Source organism: Desmodus rotundus, chromosome 6 (genome assembly GCF_022682495.2).
Source record: "Desmodus rotundus isolate HL8 chromosome 6, HLdesRot8A.1, whole genome shotgun sequence".
NCBI classification, from domain to species: domain Eukaryota; kingdom Metazoa; phylum Chordata; class Mammalia; order Chiroptera; family Phyllostomidae; genus Desmodus; species Desmodus rotundus.
In genome coordinates this window covers 104,556,969-104,576,225 of record NC_071392.1, presented here as the reverse complement: position 1 = coordinate 104,576,225, position 19,257 = coordinate 104,556,969, and the positions used below count along the sequence as shown (strand labels likewise).

At 48.7% G+C, this 19,257-nt stretch overlaps 2 protein-coding genes across 4 annotated transcripts; both read left to right on the top strand.

Annotated features, from left to right (window-relative positions):
- Window positions 1-10: 10 nt before the first annotated feature.
- ZSWIM3 (zinc finger SWIM-type containing 3) lies at window positions 11-15,104 on the top strand. The gene is made up of 2 exons (XM_024559786.3): window positions 11-571; window positions 12,698-15,104. The coding sequence occupies exons 1-2, from the start codon at window positions 417-419 to the stop codon at window positions 14,622-14,624; spliced, it is 2,082 nt and encodes a 693-aa protein (XP_024415554.1). The 5' UTR covers window positions 11-416; the 3' UTR covers window positions 14,625-15,104.
- A 1,022-nt stretch (window positions 15,105-16,126) lies between these two features.
- ZSWIM1 (zinc finger SWIM-type containing 1) lies at window positions 16,127-19,214 on the top strand. 3 transcript variants are annotated; one of them, XM_053927425.2, is made up of 3 exons: window positions 16,224-16,361; window positions 17,173-17,383; window positions 17,500-19,214. In XM_053927425.2, the coding sequence occupies exons 2-3, from the start codon at window positions 17,337-17,339 to the stop codon at window positions 18,686-18,688; spliced, it is 1,236 nt and encodes a 411-aa protein (XP_053783400.1). In that variant the 5' UTR covers window positions 16,224-16,361; window positions 17,173-17,336; the 3' UTR covers window positions 18,689-19,214. The 3 variants fall into 3 exon arrangements, with proteins under 3 accessions (XP_024415278.2, XP_053783400.1, XP_045050955.2); XM_024559510.3 differs by lacking the exon at window positions 16,224-16,361 and adding an exon at window positions 16,127-16,208 and having other exon boundaries at window positions 17,173-19,214; XM_045195020.3 differs by having other exon boundaries at window positions 17,173-19,214.
- Window positions 19,215-19,257: the final 43 nt, after the last annotated feature.

Below are 19,257 nucleotides of genomic sequence, written 5' to 3'. Positions count from 1 at the left end.
GCTTGCTCAAGTAACCGGAAGTCTGTGAACCCTGAGAATAAAGGATGCAAATTATGATTGGCCAGTGCTCCTGTCAGTCTTCGGCTCTGTTGCTAACTTTCTCTAGTGATTGGAGAAAATGAGTATCAGTCTGGAAATCCTATGTGTGATTGGATGTGACCGTGATGGGGCGGAGCCCAGGGACTTGATAATGAGGGCTGAGCGTCATTTCCCCTCTGTCAAAGAGCAAAGACGCCCCCCAACCCATTTAACCGGCTGAGACTTGAACTCCTCCTGGTCTCCATCGCAGGCCACCCAATTGGGGCCGACCTTGAAGGCGTTCTGGGTCTACGCCAGCCTGTAGACCCTCATAGTGTGACCTCTGACCCTGGTATTTGATCTTAGCCCAGCCCCTGGAGTGGGCTGTGGGGGCAGCCATGGAGCTGGGCAGCTGCTTCAAGACCTACGAGGACTTCAAGAAGTGCTTCACCGTCTACAAAAAGGAGAATAGATGCTCCTTCATTCTCAGGGACCGCGTCTCCGTCCGCTTCCACAACCTCAGCCATGGCACCTCTATCCGTGAGGACATCCTGTAAGGGCGGGGTGGGGACGGGGCAGGAGGGTGGAGAGGAGGCCGGACAGTCCCCTGGAGGGCGGCCTGGAGGAGGAGGGAGTGCATTTGGGCCCTTGTTTCTGGAAGCATTCAACAGGCACTCATTAAGCACCTACTGGGTGCCTGGTGAAAAGAGAGCCAAACCTCCACAAGCATGAGTTTTTGACCTCCCACTTCACCACTTTTACTCACTCACAGTCCTTCATTCACAGCTTTTCTGGAATTCACACTAAGTGCAGTTTGCCCCATTTTCTGAGCACGTGCAGTATACCAGACACAAAGTATGGTCTTCACAAATAGGTGGAAAATGCCTTGGGGTTAATTTCCTTCATCAATCTCTTTACAAAGCAGTAATGAGGTCAATTGTTGGTTAGTTCGGTTCATTCATTCATTCGTTCCATCAGTCCTTTTTAAACGGTTCTTGAGCTCCTGAGATTAACAACCGTTGTTCAGACACTTTCCGTGGCTTAAGCAGCATTCTCTAGTCTATGCATACTTTACCCCACAGGGCTGTATCGACAATTATAGTTAAATGTTATTTTTCCCATTTGGTAGATGTATTTCAGGGCTCAGGTGAAACCACCCAGTGTGAGAAAGTTTCCTTTTAATTTAACTGAAAGAAAAGTGGTGCCATTAACAACCAACACCAGGTCTTTGTGCTAGGGACAGCAGGCGAGTGAATGGGGTAACAGGAAGAGCAGGCCCTAGTGAATCAACTCCAGCCGATGGCTGCCACTTGAAAATAAAGACCCAGCGTTGCCAGAATTTGGGGCAAGACAAGTCAGAAATCCAGGCTATTTGTGAATTTGTCCACTTTTTACAAATTGAAAATCAGTTCAATTTGAATGTAGACTACGTGAGCCAACTCCGAGGGTCAACGTACATCCGAGACCTGGGTTGAGATGTTTGGCCAAAGCCCATCTAGGAAGGCAGGCTACGTTCTTTCCCCTGCTCTGAAGTCCATGGCCATGCTGTGTACAGATAACATAAAGATGAATAAGAAACCAACCTACCTTCAGAAAGCTTAAGAATGAATAGATTTGGACTCCAGTAAACTGAGTGGTACGTGATCAATGCTGTAAAAGAGATGTGCAGAGGAAGTGCCAAACGCCTGGGAAGGAGAGAAAGGCTTCGTGCTGGAAGTGATGGTTTCTGCTGAGCCGTGAATGAATGCAAAGGGCTAGAATAGGAGTTCAGTGGTTGATGACCGAGTAGCATGGAGGAGTTTGACAGAAGTTACGGTGCAGAGGGAGCTATGAAGCAAGGTACAGGTGTGTGAAAGAAGGTGGCATATTTAAGAAAGAAGGTGGGATGCCATGCTTGGCAGGAGATGAAGTCAGTTGCAGGCTACCTGAAAAGTTTTTAGGGACCATTGTGAGGTGTTTGGACTGATCCTATGCCAATAGCACCCTTCTAAGCAGTGAGAATAATACAAAAGACGCCCTGCTCTTGAGATGCTTACAGTCTAGGTCAGATAAATGCAGGGGCCTCCCATTGCCCTCCGGATGAAGTCTAAGACCTTTCACCTGCCCTCCAGACCATCTGACCCCCTGACCTCTCCATCTTGCACCCTGTGCCCGCCCATAGCGAGTCTACTTCATACTCAGCCCCTGTCCCAAGCCCCCGGCTTCTTGGCTCTTACACTTACCATGTCCATCGGTTAGAATGACCTTGCCCATCACTTTTCTTCTATGTTAGTAATTTTGTACACTCTCATCTCAGTACTGTATATCCTGTACTACAAGTGACTTAGCATTTTTTCTTTAAATTCAGTTTTAACCTTCGAAGAAACCTGTGTTAGGCCCAATCTAAGCAACAATATGTAAGAGGTAACAATATAGAGGCCTCCCCCAATGGGATATATTTATACATAACTGTTAAAATAAATATTCTTATGCAAGCGGATGTCATTTTGGACCCGTCAGGGGAAACTGTTTTAGCTCATTGTGACTTCTCCTTCAAAGTTCAGCACGCTTTCCAGGAAGGCTTTAACGCCCCGAAGGTTAGGATAGATGCTCATCTGTGGTCCGACAGCACCTGTTACTCCTGGTATAGCAATTTGGGGGGGGGGGGGCTTTGAGCTTTTATTGTATTATAATCAGATTAGAAAAGGGTAGGGGTGCTGTTGTGAGGCCCCCAAGCAGTTGGGGCACATGTTGAGGCAGTGTGACACACGGCAGCTGCGGTTTGGTCCAGTGTTGTCTTCTGCCTGTGGCTGTAGGGAGTAGTCAGTTCTGCTCACTGAAGTTTTTGCTTCCAGTCATTTCCAGTTTCATTAAGAGTTGCTGGATTCTGGAGGAATTAAGTCGGGAGAAAAATGTAAATGTTTCAATGTTGCTTATGAGGGTCTAATTCACAAGTTGTTCTAGGGAAAAAAGTTTTCTTATATCCATCACCGGCAGTGAAGACGGGCAAGGAGGGGGCTGTCCTCAGAGACGGAGAAGGATTAGAATCTTCTCCCCAAGCCTCACTAAGACAGGGTTAGGGGGTCAGCCCGGGGCGAGCTTCCACTACCCGCTGCTCCCCTGGTTGCCGGTCTCAGGAGGCTGGAGGAGAGGGAGAAATAGAGAATGTCCCTGTACGGGCCACCAAAATGTTAGGGTGGTTGGTAACATAGACTGTGAAAGAATTCACGAAGAGAAGAAAGTGTAGAGAGTAAAGTTGTAATTCACTCTCCAGGAGGGGAGAGGGGCACGGTGTGGAGAGATACAGCAGCCAAATTTTTGTTTTGAAATACAGTTTTCAGAGGTTTCCACGGGTCGGCTGAGCTCTTCCTGGGAGGACTGTAGCTTACCACTTTCTGTGTTCTCACTGATTAGCACAGTGCTACTGCATGGGCTCAAGTCTGAACACCTCACATTTGCCTGTAAACACCCTTCAGGCAGACCATCCCGGGTTCGAGCCCAGGTCTTGGCCCATAGCAGACTTTCAGTAATGTTTGAATGGACGAGTCATCAAGTGCTAACCGTGACTCAGCAACAGGGCAGTTGTAGGGACCCACAAGAGAGCAAATCCGCTTTCTGTTGGGTGCTCTAACAAATGACCACCAACGCAGTGATTTAAACGCAGATTATCTTAATAGTTCTGCAGAAGTCAGACACAGGTGTTAAACTTTAATCACAGAAATAATTATTTCCTTAAAATAATAGTGAGTGCTCCAACGGAAGAGTCTGGAGTGCTGGATGGGGCATGACAGGGAACTTTAATCTTGGTGGGTAGGGTGGGGGTGCTGATTGATGCTTGATACCAGTGCAGGCTCTAGATTAGGGGGGGAAAAAGTCATCCCTAACATTTTGCAGAAATAGTCTACAAAGCACATTCACCTTCATTATGTGACTTGGTCTTCAGAATAACCTTGTCAGAGGTAGGTTTTGTTATTCCCATTGTGTATTAATAACATGTAAAGGGCTACAATAGCATTAACACCACAGTGCCTAGTACATAGAAACCATTTCATAAATATTAGCTGTAGTAATATTATTTTGCAGATGGGAAGCAGAGCTACGAGAAGTTACATGTTAAGAGGACTAACAGTTTCTACCTCTCTGCTTTACATTAAGGCCCAGAGTTTCCGAGTTGCATTTGCTTGAGCAAAAGGCAGGAGAGGAAAGATTTAGTAAAGGGGCGGCCAGGAACAGCGATTAAGGTTTTCAATACTTGGGAGAGGAAAATAAGAGAACCTATAGCAAATGCACCCTCACCTTCAAAAATCACCTGGTGTGAGCCAAGGAAGTCTGAATTTATTACAGTTACAGCCAAGAAAAAAATAGGAATGGGCAGAAAAGAGGGCTCACATTGGAACAGGAAGTGGGGTAGGATTTCAAAAAACTGTAAGAAAGCCCGTAGGTGTTAGAACTGAAGGTCAAAGTCAGCCTGTTTATTGTCTGAGTGCTTAACTGCCCTACTTAATCAATGGGTTATAATAGCTTTTTAACAGCAATTACTAGTTCATTCAACAAACTTCTAGTTAGAGGCAAAATGTTTACCTCTAACAGGGGTTGAGCTGGAGCACACAGAAGGGTGAACTGTGGTCTCTCCCCTTGAGGACAGTGGTGGACTGAGCTCGTTTATGACAAAGTGAATTCGTGAGCAGCCCAGGCCTTCAGCAGAGGCTGTTTGGATGTTATAAGGAATATTCTTTTTCTTAATATATTTTATTGATTATGCTATTATAGTTGTACCATTTTCTCCCCTTTGTTCCCCTCCGCCCTGCACACCCCCTCCTACCCGCATTCCCCCCCTTTAGTTCATGTCCATGGGTCATACATGTAAGTTCTTTGGCTTCTCCATTTCCTATACTATTCTTAACTCCAACGCCACCCCCTGCCCTGCCCTCTGTCTATTTTCTACCTACCATTTATGCTACTTATTCTCTGTACCTTTCCCCCTTCTCTCCCTCTCCCACTCCCCAGCTGATAACCCTCCATGTGATCTCCATTTCTGTGATTCTGTTCCTGTTCTAATTGTTTGCTTAGTTTGTTTTTGTTTTAGGTTCGGTTGTTAATAACTGTGAGTTTGTTGTCATTTTACTGGTCATATTTTTATATAAAGAATATTCTTGCACAGGGTGTTAGGCTTTCTGACTGGTACGTGAATGTGTAGAATGAGCACTTCTCGTGTGTGTGGGGGGAGTGTTTTTAGGAGAAAATTTAGCAGAGCTCAACGTTTCTTGCAACCAGATATGCATACTACTGGTGGACAGGTGAGATTAAGTATCTACGTTAATATCTAAACAAAGATCCTTATTGTATAGAGTAAAATGAGCTGACTTAGAGCAAACCATTTGAAAATAATAATGCAAATTTATATGGGTGGATATGGCCGATGTGGAGGGTGGTCTGTGATTCCTGGAAGTTCGGGGAAAGCTGGTGTAGTGGTTGAAAGAGAGCTCTGTGCCCTGGCCAGTGTGGTTCCGTTGGTTGGAGTGCCCTCCCCTGACCCAAAGGTTGCCGGTTAGATTCCCAGTAAGGACACATATCTAGGTTGTGGGTTTGACCCCTGGTCTGGGTGGCCTCCTGTACGGGAGGCCACCCACCGGCCCATGCTTATCTCTCGAGTAGATGTTCCTCTTTGTCCCTTTCTCTCTCTCTCTCTCTCAAAAAAAAAAAGAGGCAATGAAAACCATGCCCTCAGGTGAGGATTAAAAAAAAAGAACCAAAGGCAAGAGCTCTGGAGCCTGAAAAGCAGGTTTTACCCTTGACCTTGGACAAGACTTCTTAAAAATGTTTGCCACACAGTGTATTCCTCTGTAAAATGAGGAGGTTGTGGTGAAGATTAAATAAGAAGATACATGTAACCCATGTCACCTCGATAAACTCAATGAGAGAAAGAAAGCATGAAAGGAGGGAGGAAAATGCATGTAGTGACTGAAACAGAGCACTCAGTAGATACTTGCTGAGGCTCTGCAAGTACTGATAAGAAGTGGTAGGCATTTCGGAGCCAAAGATGTGTGCTGTGGGAGTTCCCACTAACTGACCGAAAGTCTCAGTCCTGGGGAGATTCTGTAGTTTTATGTGCGACTTCCTATCCCATGTTATTTATATGTGGCTGTCGCTGGCTATTGTGGGGGGTTTTGTTTTGTCTTTTGGGGGATTGATGTTCTTCAAACAGACCAGGAAGTATTCTTTCTTTTTTTTTTTTTTTAACCATAACCTAGCTCTGGGTGCAGCAAGGCCTCAAACGGCTTCAGAATGTTCTTGCAAGCACTGCAGACCAGGAAGTATTTTGATGTCTCTCTCCATTGCTGTTCAGTTTAATAGCTTTTTTTTTTTAAAGGAAATTTGGCCGATTCCTTTATTGTTTCAGGGGAAGGGGTTGCTCCTGAGCTCCTGGTGGGGTGGCCTGCTTCCTCTTCACCATCAGGTGGGATGGCACTGGCCCTGCGGATGGCTGCCTGGCCCAGATCCCAGCGGTCCTTGTTCTTGCAGGTCACGTGCCCGGTGCTGCTCAGGGTGGCCCTGGCATTCTTGTTGGTGGTGGTCCCCTTGCTGGCCCGTAGGAGGTGACTGGCTTTCACACCTGATGACCACCACACCTTTGCCATCACCCGCCAGCTCCACACCCACCATCTTGCGTTGAATGAGCTTGTTGTGGCAAAAGGAGTTGCAGGCCTTCAGATTCCTGGGGTCGGTGCCTTACGTCTGCTGGCTCTTCCTGTCTGCTGGCTCTTCTGACTGGGGAGCTGGAGCAGGTCTGTACACTGTCCCCTGCAGGAGGGCAGGCAGCTGCTCTTCGCTGCAGCAGCGGGAGACTGAAAGAGCAGTAGTTACCTCTTTTGCACCCTGTTTTGGAATGTGTTCCGCTCTGCTGAGAACTTGGGAGGCATTGTTTTGTTTAATCCTCATCACAGCCTTTGACCTAAGTGAACTCCGATATCTGAGTTTGCCTTTTACACGTACCCGTTGTCACAAGGCAGCTAGGAAAGCACAAGTCATGACGCAAAAATCTAGCTAACACACTGGCCACTTACAAAATGAGTCACTACTTCAGTCATCCCTTCCTGCTCATCCCTGCCAGCCCCATCCATGTCCTCCATAGTTTCTGGCTGATGAATAGATGTGGTAAACATCTGGATAATACAGTACAAATAAAACTGATTGCACACTGAAACTGCCCAGCTCCCAGGAGCTGGAGGACTTGGTGAAGTCCTTACATCACCCTCACTCAGCCTTATGCCAGTGAACAATTGGAGAAGGGAAGTCAAAAGGGTGAAGATGGGATAGGAACTTGAAACACGAAGGATTTACATAGCCAAATATTTAAATAGGTTTTAGGGACATGGGATAAAACCCGGGAACCTTTGCTTATTACAAGAGTGAGATAGAAGGGGAAAATATACAAGGGGGAAAAAAACAGATGGCACTTTAAGTCATTCTTTGATTATTCTAAGAATTGGCATATAGCCACCATTATCACTTAAGTTTTGTTAAATTAACTTCATAATTTTAGTCTCATTTTTACACATAAAGTTCCGTTCAAATCTTTTTTCCTGCTATTTACTATGGAGATGTTTTTGGCTTCAAGTAACTGAAACCCTGACTCAAAATGCTTTATTGCTTTGTTTGTTTGTTTGTTTGTTTTTAGAGAGAGGGGGAGGGAGGGAGAAAGGGAAGGAGAGAAACATCGATCAGTCACCTCTCATATGCCCCCAACCGGAGGACCTGGCCCACAAGCCATGTGTGTGCCCTGACGGGGAACGGAACCGGCGACGTTTTGGCTCACAGGCTGGCCCTCAATCCACTGAGCCACACCAGCCAGGGTAAAATGCCTTATTTCTTAGAAGCCCAGGGGTGGGCCTTTGGGAGGCTATTGTTTCAGTGGCCCAGGCTTTTGGCTTCTTTCCAGTCTGCCACCCTCAGGTCTCAGCTGTGCCCTCAGGGTGGCCTCCCACACGGCACAAATGCAGGAGTCACGTCCAGAAGATAAAGCCTTCCTCATTTCCCGCAGATTTCCTATCATGTTTCCTGGTCCAGAATTGGGCCATTCTCCTGCTGTCCATTCCTAATGAGATTACCCTAATGGGTTTAGACTAGGCCAGCAGCGCTTAGCTATGGCGGGTAGGATGGCCGTCTGTTAGGAAGGGAGGAGGGGCCATGGGATGTTGGGTGGCCACCAAGGGATCCTTTCAGAGCCTTTTAAGTGAATTTTTAGTGATTCTGGTTATTCTTGGATCAGGTACAGATTATTCAGAGACCGATACTCTTATTATTTTCATATTTGAATGTATCATATATAATCTGATCTGTTCTTTCATTTGGGCCATATTTCTTTGTCTCAGAGCACCTGTTACGTAGTAAGGCGTAGAGCCTTAGGTGTTCACCGGGGTGGGGCAACCCAGGTCGCTGTGTTGTGGGGCTGTACATGGGGGGAGGGTCCAAGAGGGAACAGAGCTGCTTGCTCAGCTCTCAGCTGGCTTTCTGTCACTTCCCCCACTACCCACAAGCAAATTGGGCCCTTCTAGTGCTGATTCCCAGGTGGGTCATTTTGTGTACATTCTAGGACTCTGTGGGTCTCTCCAACCAACTCTCCTGTGAGGCTGGGAGTTTCTCCTGCCCACACAACCCCCACAGTATTTAACAGTCAGAGATTTTGAGGCTTTATTTCTCTGCACTGGAACCCTGGGTTGCTCGGTCTGTCTCACTCCCAGTTTATTCTCACACACATGTGGGCCCGCCCGTCAGCCAGCCCCCGCCTTGCTGCGAGTCCTCTCTGCCTGGCTGCCCTGCTCTGCCCCTCCTACTGGTCTGGATGAATGTTTCTTCCTTAACTCATTGGTTGTCAGGCTTCTATACAGTTCAATTTCTGGCCGTTCTGGTTATTTTTTGGTTTTAAATGTGTTGTTGTCCTTCTTTTGGTTGTGCGAGGAGGCCAAGTATATCTACCTACGCCTCCATCTTGGCCAGAAATCTGTTTAGAGATCTTTAAGGAAGTTATTGAAGCTGAAGAACCAATGGATTGAGGGTCAAATTGAGGAGGATAAAAGGAGAATTCAGAAAAAGGAGAAATACTTTGAAAGAAAACAGGCAACATAATGGTTAATTACACAGACTGTTGCCAAGCAGTCTTAGCTCAACTCCCATATCCTTGCTTTTCGGCTGCAAGATTAAATCCCAGATTCTCACCTTTGAGAAGAGCCTCTTTAAGCTTGTTTCCCCATCTGTAAAATTTGGATAATAGAACCCTTTTCGTAGTATAAAATTATGCATGTCAGAGATTTACACATAGTGTGGCATAGAATAATCCTTAACACATGTCGGCATGGTAGGAGAAAAGACTTGTTAACATATCAGATATAGACAGATACGTGGAGAAGGGGGAATTAAAAAGAATGGCAAGGTTTCTACCCTGGGAGGAGCAGTCATTACCAGAACCAAGAAAGGCAGAAAGACCTTTATGGGTGGCACTCGTCAGCACCTTTTCGTTGGACTAGTTTAACAAATACGCGCTAAGAGCTCACAAAGTCAATATAATTTGATGAGCTAGAGCTACGCTAGGATGTTGAAGCAGCAGAAGCGGGGTGGGGCCCAATCTAATGGCTTAGGGGAGTCTTCCTAGAGAAGGTGATGGTTGCACATAGTGCTGAAGGATGAATACACTCCACGCTGAAGACAGGTGTGAAGAGCGTGGCAGACAGAAACACACACGAGCAAAGGCACAGAGGTGAGACACAGCATAATGAACGTGGGAAGCTGTGGACAGTTTGACCACAAAAAAACAAGATGGCGAGTGGGTGGAAAACGAGGCTGGAGACATTGGCAGAGGCCACATCACAGTCATCCCTCACTGGGTGTGCCGCACGATAGGGCTGCTCCAGCCCCTTCCTGGTCCCAAGCTGGGATGGTGTTGCTGGCCTGGCACTGTGCTTACAACATGTGCATTTTCAGCCTCGGGCCCCTCCACCCTGTTATTGTGGTCCTGGCATATCCTGTTTCTCTAAGCTCGCCCCACAGGGTAAGCAAACCGGACCAGCTGGGTTAAGGTGTTTGAAGAGGGGTGGGTGAGATGCCCAGGCTGTGTCGTGTTATGCCAGCAGCTGAGATTCCCCACACCCCCACTTCGCTTGTCTTTGGGCGGGGACACTCCCTGAAGAGGCAGGGGCGTGACCCATTCTACCCATGAGTAATGAGTCATTCATCCAGTAGATCTTCAACGAAGGAGTAGCGAGCACTGTGTTAGGTGCTCTGAAGACGCTGAGTGTTCTCACTGAAGGCAGCCCCATTCCGTTGGAACGTACTGCAAAAACACCCAAGTGAACGTCACAGGGCATAAGAGCGGTGATGACACTAGCTGACTTTTTTTTACGTGAAACAGTTTATTCTTAGGTTATTATTTACTAGTTATTGTAATATTTTCTTTTTAAGTATATTTTATTGATTATGTTATTACAGTTGTCCTAATTTTCCCCCCCTTTATTCCCCTCCGCCCTGCGTCACCCACCCTCCAGCATTCCCCCCGCTTAGTTCATGTCCATGGGTCGTACATATAAGTTCTTTGGCTTCTCTATTTCCTATAGTATTCTTAACCTCCCCCTGTCTATTTTGTACCTACCAATTATGTTTCTTATTCCCAGTACCTTTCCCCCCCATTTTCCCCTTCTCCATCCCTGCTAATAACCCTCCATGTGATCCCCATTTCTATGATTCTGTTCCTGTTGTAGTTATTTGCTTCGTTTTTGTTTTTGTTCTTTAGGTCCAGTTGTTGACAGTTGTGAGTTTGTTGTTATTTTACTGTTTATAATTTTTGATCTTCTTTTTCTTAGATAAGAAGATCCCTTTAACATTTCATATAAGTGTTGATGATGAACTCCTTAAACTTGACCTTATCTGGGAAGCACTTTATGTGCCCTTCCATTCTAAACGGTAGCTTTGCTGGATAGAGCAATCTTGGATGTAGGTCCTTGCCTTTCATGACTTGGAATACTTCTTTCCAGCCCCTTCTTGCCTGTGAGGTTTCTTTTGAAAAATTAGCTGATGGTCTTGCAGGAACTGCTTCAACTCTCCCAAACCCAAGAAAATAGTAGTATTTGTATTCCACCTTCAAGATGTTCTAGAATCTCCATTCCTCTCAAAATAACTCATCAACAAAAGAATAATCCTTTTAAAAAAAGTAATCAGTTCCCAAGTTCTCTCAAGACTGATGGTTTTATGGGAAACACAGGTATGTTTAAAATCCAGCCATACTGGGATAAGACCCCTCTAATTGCCTTTGTCCAGAAGTAAGGTGTGAGAGGTATGCATTTTCTTTCTTTTTTAAACTGATTTTAAAAACAGGAAGGGAGAGAGAAATACTGATTTTGTTTTTCCACTTATTTATGCATTCACTGGTTGATCCTTACATGTGTCCTGACTGTGGATCGAACCTGCAACCTTGGTGAATTGGGATGATGCTCTCACCAGCTTAGGTACCCGGCCAGGGCCAGGGGTGTGCATCTTCCGTATGGGGAATCAGGTAGCAGAGGCTTAAGGAAATGCAGCTCTAGTGTTACTATGATTTTATTTCTATATCTTAATCCACTGTTGTTTCCAACTGGAAATTTAAATTTTTTTTCTGTTAACACTGGTGAAGTGTGGCTTATTTAATTCTCACAACAACCCTAGTAAGATAGTTTCATGTTATGTTGAGGAAATTACACACAGAGAGGCGAAGTGACTTGTCCAAGGTCAAACAGCTTCTGGGTGGTGGTCAGGGTTGGGGTTCAGGATTCAAATCCAGCAGTTAGCCTCCAGCGTTTATTCCGTTTAACCACTAGATCTACTGCTATCCAGAGAATCTGCTAACCCTTTCATTCTAAATAAATGCCATGAATACAGAGAAAGGAGCCATTACTGTGGCCTGAGGGCATCCACAAAGGCTCCTTGGAGCAGGTGGGACCTGATGTGGGCCTGGAGCTTGGGCTGAGTGATGATAGCAAGAGGGAGAGAGCAGATAATCACTTTAGTTATCCTTCTCCTCTGAATCATCACTTTCCACTTGAGTGGCAAAGCCAGCAGGGACCCCAAAGATGACCTAGCCCAGGGGTTCTCAAAATCTCTGAGGATGTGGACACTTTTCTTTAAACGAAAGGTGAACAGAGGTCTTCTGTCCTAGGGGGAGGCCCAGACGTAACTTTACCCCTGGGGGCCACTCTCATTTTCGCTGTGGGGGGCAGGGGACAATGGCTCCCAAAAGGCAGGGGTGAAGGGGGCATTTTATTTTTTTAATTAAAAAAATGTTTTTTCCCATCACCATTTATCTACCTCTACCAAATCCTCTCCCCCCACCCCCTGTAAGCAGCTGGGAGCTCTGCTCTTGCCTCTTATCTATTTTCCCTCATACCTGCCCTCAGATTGAACTGTAGGCAGCTACAGAGGGGCAAGGGAGAGTGAATGCCAGGAGCTGGGGCTTAGAGCTGCTGTAGATGAACATGAAGGGAGTTTTAGTTAGGGTCTTGAAGAATGAGCTGTGTACTTTGGGATTGGAGAGTGAATGTCAGTCTTCCTCCCTGCATCCCACACTGCATTGCGGTCTCCAGAAAACGTCAGCCACTGCAAGTCCCAACAGGGCCTTGTCTTATCAGAGAAACGGGGTGGTCAGCCCCTTTCTCATTGTCAACTCTGCCTTCCCTAGATACGTGCGGGTGAAATTCGTCTGCATTCGGACCCAGTCAAACAGGAAGAGAACACCAGAGGCAGACATGTGCCCGGCGTACTTGCTCCTGCGGTACAGTGAGAAACTGGACAGGCTGTTTATCAGTGAACTCAACACCCAGCACGTACACGTGGACTCCAAAACTGCGGGTCCCGAAGGAGACGCAGCTGGCAAGTCTCAAAAGACGATGTGCCTGCAGAAACCGGAGCCCGAGCAGCCCGCATTCAAGAAAGACCCTAACGTGGCCGAGAAGCCCCTGGCTGAGCCGTCATTTTGCTCAGATAAGGTCCAAGCAGCCCCACAGCCAGAGCAGGAGGGTATCACCCCTTCTGACCTGGCCAAAGTAGCAAAAGTGATGAAGAACTTTCTTAAGGTGGATGAGGGTTCCATGGCGTCCCTCAGTGTGGGCAACAGCCAGGACCTGGACCGGCTCAGCTTCCAGAGCAGCAAGATGAGCAGCCTGTTCATCCGCTTCCCAGAAAGTCTCTTGCTGCATCGGGTGGAGAATGCCCAGGGCCACATTCTCTATGCTTTCTTGGTGGAGAACAAGGAGCGAGAGGGCCGAGTGGTGCACTTTTCTGTGCTCAAGGCCGAGACAGCCACGTCTGTGGCCAAGATGCTGAGCATCTTCACAGAGTTCAACCCAGACTGGCCCAAGATCAAGGTGGTCTTTGTGGACCCGTCCTTCCCTCACCGAGCTGTCCTGCAGGAGATCTTCCCCGCTGCCCGCATCCTCCTTTCCATCTACCACACAACCCGCCTCTTGGAGAAGAAGTTGCACCGTAGTTCAGCAAATTTGTCCTTTAAATGTCTCATGAAGAAAGCCCTGCGGGAGGCTGTGTTTGTCACCTCTCACGCCAGCCTGCAGAATCTCTGTCGGATGTCCCAGGCCCTCCTAGATGAGGAGCTCTTCGGCTTCCTGCAGGCCCACTGGTTCTCCTGCGAGCTGCTGTGGTACATGCACGTCAGGAAGGGCCTGCACGCGTGTAACACCTACATGGACAGCCTAGACGTCGTCACCAGCAAGGTGTCAAGCCTCTTTCGGGAACCGCAGTCCCTGCTGGACTGCATCCTCCGCTTTGTGGATTACATAGACTTCTTCAATACCAAAGGCGTGAAAAACTTGCCCACAGCTCCCCCCAAGTTAAAGAGAGCACGGCCAGCAAGCTTGCCCCCCAAATCTAAGAAGCCTTTTGGAATCTGTGGAGGGGGCCTCACCGAGATCCCTGCGGAGGAGGTCCCACAGCAGGTGCAGGGGCAGCAGCAGCCACTGGTGCAGCCCTCCCACGGCGGCATGCTAGACAGCCTGCGCCAGAGTGGTTTCGAACTGGCCTATAAGCTGTGCTACAACGAATGGGAGGTGGTCGAGAACTCCACTCACCTGGTGGATATGGGTGGCTCCTCAGTGGACGTGCAGCTGCTAGAGGACTCTCACCAGGTTAGCAAAGATGGCTGTAGCTGCAGCTGTTCCTTTCAACAACAGTACCGCCTGCCGTGCCGGCACATTTTGGCCCTGCTGCACACCAGCCAGAAGCCTGTGGGTGAAACCATGGTTTGCCGCCGGTGGCAAAAGAAGTACCAGCACCTCCTTGGGCCTGGTGGGGAGCTCCAGGACCCTGTCGGGGTCCCAAACATAGGCCTGCCTGGGAAGCAAGGACGGAAGGACATGATTCAGGACCTAAGCAGGGAGCTAGCAAACCTGCTAATGCAGAGTGAGGGGCCAGAGTTGGAGGAGCGCCTTTCCACCCTGCGCAAGATTGTGGACATCTGGGCTGACCCCTGCCAGCTGTCGGAGCCCACTCAGCAGCCAGGGGACTTCAAGGATGTGGGCCGCCTCCCTTTTCTCTGGGGAAAGCAGGAGGAAGGGGAAGGACTCCCTCTTGCTGGAACCATGATTCATGATTGAAGAACTTGCTCTGATGCACTGGATCGCCATCCTCTCTCCCTGGAAGTCCAAGAGCTCAGAGAAAGCAGGACCCACCAGGAGTCAGTATTTTATCCGCTGTCTTCTTAGGAAGGGCTAGGAAGATCGTTAAAATAGGGAGAGAGGAGCCCCGTTTGACAGTCCTTTGAATCACTCCCTTTTCTGCCCTACCTTTGGCATTCCTCAGAGCCTCATTCATTGTTCAAGGCCAAAGTTGTTTTCATGTTGAAAGGTCATGCCTCTTTCTCCCCTCATCCCTGAGATTTTTTACTCACTTTACAGAGATGAACCCGAGGCCCAGGATAGGGTGAGACAAAGTGGACCCGGTAAAAGGGCCTGTTTTCAGGGACAGAGGGAAGGAGTGTTGTCCTTAACTATTGCTGCTCTTTACAAAGAATCTGTTATTTGTGTCTATTTTTATTCATATTAAAGTTTTGGGTTTTTTTTAAATAAAATCAAATAAGCAAGGGAAATGTGTGCTGCTTGAATAGGGAAGGAATCTGGTGGGGATTGGGAAGCGAAACAGCTTGATACCTTGGAGATTTAATCCAGCACTTCACCCTCTGCCTGCCAACTAAACCTTCAGCACTGATTTCAGGCAGCCTCATGTTCTAGCAGGAGGCGGCCAAATGGGGGAGGAAAAACCTGAATCCTAGAATCAGCTAGTTACCCACAGCTTGGGGGGGGTGGGTGTGGGGGGGGGGAGCTGTGGGAAAGTCCCTAATTTCTTCATCTGCAAAAATTAGTGTTGGCCAGTACTAGTCCCAGTTTCCCCTCTGGGTTTCTATACACAGAACATTTTTGTCGCATTTATAAGCATCAACACCACTTTTGCTGTTGCCAGTTACAATCTTAACCTCCTGGTAGCCAGCCAGCTTCGGGGGAACTGAGGTCAACAGATGGAGCCAGTCTTAGGTCTTGCAAACCTTCGCCATGACCTTAGCAAGTCACAGCGCCATTCTGGATCTCTCTCTCTCTCTCTCTCTCTCTCAAACCCTGGGAGGGGCGGGCTGGGCAACACCAAGCTCCCCCAAGGTGATCTGGATTTTCTCAAAGCCAAGGGTTGGGCCTCTGACCCCTGACCTAAAGGCAAAATTTGCAAACCTCAGTTTTTCCAAGACAGAAGACCCAGTACAGCTACATCTGCACGCTTTCTTGCCCATCCTGGGCCTTTGGAATTTGACCAGAAAAGAAAAAATTCATGAAACATCGCTGTTTATTTTCATTTGGGGCAGCTGAGGGAGTTTCCATAGTAACACGCCGTTCCGGTAGTCTACGCAGATGGGAGGTTCCAGAGTTCCACCTCAGGGCTCACACTCGCCTGGATGCCAGTGTCCTCAGGCTCTCACTGGCTACCGCCAGCCGAGCCCCTCGTAACCCTGGTGACAGCACCGCCCACGAACCGCCAGGCTACGATTGGTCCAGGCCCGAAAAGCCTACCGTGAGCTCCTCGGCCCATTGGTCCGAGTCACAGAAAACTGGCGCCAGGGTTGGTGAGCCTAGAGAGCCGTCAGAGCCAGAGACTGGGCAAAATATGGAGAAATGGCGACCGGGGCCAGGCTGTGGGTGAGTGATTTAGGAAGGAGTGGGGAGATATGGCAACTGACGACTGCTCTCAGCCGTGACACAACTTCCAGTGGGGTGGGAGGTTGACTTCTGGCCCCGGCCACACCCTGTCTGGAATCGCGGGGCATCCGCATCCTCCTGTTCGGGCTAGAGGTGAGAGGTCATAGGTCCCCTCCTCTCTCTCTCCCTGGTTTTCCGACTCGGGTACTTTGGAAAACATTCAAGATCTGTAGCCAAAGACGCAGTATCCAGCTATTTACAGAATAATGTTGGGCAAGTTACAACCTCCTTGAGCCTCAGTTTCCCTTCTGTGAAATGGGGACAATAACCTGCTCTGGGGCCAAGTAGGGGAAACATTTGACTAGAACTTTGCGGTGCAAAGAGGGATTTGCATAGAGGCTGGAGCAGCTATGCACGTTCGCTAGCCCCGTTCTATGGCTGAAGAGATGGAGGCTCAGAGAGTGTCCTCGACTTGCCCAAGAGCCCACAGCAAGTTTGGGGCAATTGAGTTCTCTTGTATCCACCAGGACCAAATGAAAGAATGGACGCCAAGAAGTAAATTGTAAATACAAAGTGCTGTACAAATATTTGAAGTACTGTGTTTTAAAAGATGACTAAATGCAGCACTAGCCTTCCCACCCACTTAGATCTTCTGGAACCTAATCATTCCATGGCTGGCTCGTCAGTTAGGTCTCAGCTCCAATGTCATCCTCCTTTCCCCCAGAGTGGGCTTCCCTGACCACCTTAGCTGCAGTTCCCCTCCCTCCCCAGTTTACTCCCTGTTACCCAGTCTTGTGGTCTTTGTAATCTTCACTATTTGATATGTCCTTATTTGTTTACATGTTTATGGTGTATCTCCCTGAGAGGAGTGCTGATACATAGTAAGTTCAATAAATATTGTCTGGATGAATAATTGAAGAGCCAAGCCCCTACTGTCTCCTTAACCCTCTGTTTCTCTCCCTAGGCTCCTCTTTGGAACAAGATCTGGAGAATACAGTCCAGCCTCAAGCCTTAACTCAGTTGGTGCTTGAGAAACTGAGAGCCTCCTGTACAGCAGCCTGGCATAGAAGTATTTTGACCTTGGCCTCTAGACATCTCCCTTCTCCCCCATGGCCCTGACCATGCTGAATGAGCTCCTCATGGAGGACCCAGGCCCACCGATGCTTCTGTACCAGGTTAGCAATACTGCCAAGTTAGATACCCTTAACTATCAGAGCTGCTTTATGCAGAGCGTCTTTGCCCATTTCCCTGAGATCTTATTTATCCACCGGACCTATAACCCAACGGGCAGGGTATTATACACCTTCCTGGTGGATGGTCCTCGGGTACAGCTGGAGGCCCATCTTGCCCGGGCGGTCTACTTTGCCATTCCTGCCAAGGAGGATGCTGAAGGCCTGGCCCAGATGTTCCAGGTGTTCAAGAAGTTTAACCCAGCCTGGGAGAAAGTCTGTACTATCCTAGTGGATCCCTGCTTCCTCCCGATGCCCACCCTAGCCATGGAGTTCCCCGCAGCTGAGGTCCTGCCATCGGCCTTCCACATCTGCAAGTTCCTCCAGGGTAAGTTCTATCAGCTTTCCCTCGAGCAGCCTGTGGAGCAGGTGCTCCTGACCTCCCTGCAGAGCACAATGTGCTCAGCCACCGCTAGCAACCTGAGGAAGCTGTATGCACTGCTGATCAACTACGTCCCCTCGGACCAGCTGCCCAAGCTGCACTCACACTGGCTGCTCAACGACCGCATCTGGCTGGCCCACCGCTGGAGGAGCCGAGCTGAGAGCAGCCGCTACTTCCAGGGCCTGGAGGTCACCACCCGCATCCTCAGCCAGTTCTTCGGGGCCACCCCATCTGTGGAACAGGGCATGACCTCCCTGCTCCGATATAAGCAGCAGAATTCTGGAGACAAGGCAGGCTTCAGCCTGGGCCTGAGTCCCCAGGACAGTTGCGCCACCTCAGACATCAGCCCCCAAATCCCCAAAGTGGAGCAGCTGGTAGAAGCCTGCATCCAGCACTCCCTCAATACCATCTGCACGGAGCCAGCAGCCCAGCTCTGCCTGGGTGAGCTTGCCGTGGTCCAGAAATCCGTGCACCTCATTGGCTCTGGCTCAGAAAAGGTGAACATACAGATCCTGGAAGACACCCACAGGGTGCAGCCCCAGCCCCCTGCCAGCTGCAGCTGCTACTTTAACCAGGCCTTCCACCTGCCCTGCCGCCACATCCTAGCCATGCTCAGCGCCCGCCGCCAGGTGCTGCCGCCCAACATGCTGCCGCCTCAGTGGACGGCCGGCTGTGCCACCAAGCTAAATGACATCCTGGGCAGCAAGTGGAGTGAGACCCTGGATAAGCACTTGGCCGTGGCTCTCCTCACTGAGGAGGTGGGGCAGCTCTTGCAACACTGCAGCCAGGAGGAGTTTGAACGGCGGTACAGCACCCTGCGGGAACTGGCCGACAGCTGGATCGGCCCTTATGAGCAGGTCCAACTGTGATTGCCCTCAGAGCTGAAAGATGCTCATACACACCTACACACATCTTCCCCCCACCCCCCCCCCCCCCCACACACAGTTACACTTCCATGGACCCTTCCTCCAGGAAAGGACAAGCGTCTTCTAGTCTGCCATAGCCTGGTACCTACAATATGTCTAGTTCCCTAAGCCAGGAGTCAGCAAACCTTTTCTGTAAAGGACCTGACAGTAAATTATTTTAGGCTTTGCTGGCCATACACAGTATATTGTATATTCCTGTTTTTGTTTTGTTTTTTTACAGTCTTTTCAAAACGTACAAACCATTAGTTCAAGGGCCTTATAAGAACAGGTGACCCGTGGTCTGACACAAGAGATGCACAGTGGGTAAGATCAAGGTCTGGGATGAGTTTTCCCAGTCATGAGACAACTCACCTGACCTGCAGAGGGAGGGGCCCTTTAGAGGGAGTGGTTCAGACATGTTCCCAGCCTTTTTACTAACCCCGCCCCCCAAGCCCTATCCTGACGTCATTAAAGTTGAATGTTGCCCGCTCTGCACTGGTCTAGTTTTTTATCTTGTGGAAGGCACTTTGGGA

Coding starts and splice junctions, on each gene's coding strand:
- ZSWIM3 (XM_024559786.3), top strand. CDS start 417: ATGGAGCTGGGCAGCTGCTTCAAGACCTACGAGGACTTCAAGAAGTGC. Junction 572..12,697: donor TCTATCCGTGAGGACATCCT/GTAAGGGCGGGG, acceptor TGCCTTCCCTAG/ATACGTGCGGGTGAAATTCG.
- ZSWIM1 (XM_024559510.3), top strand. CDS start 17,318: ATGGCCCTGACCATGCTGAATGAGCTCCTCATGGAGGACCCAGGCCCA.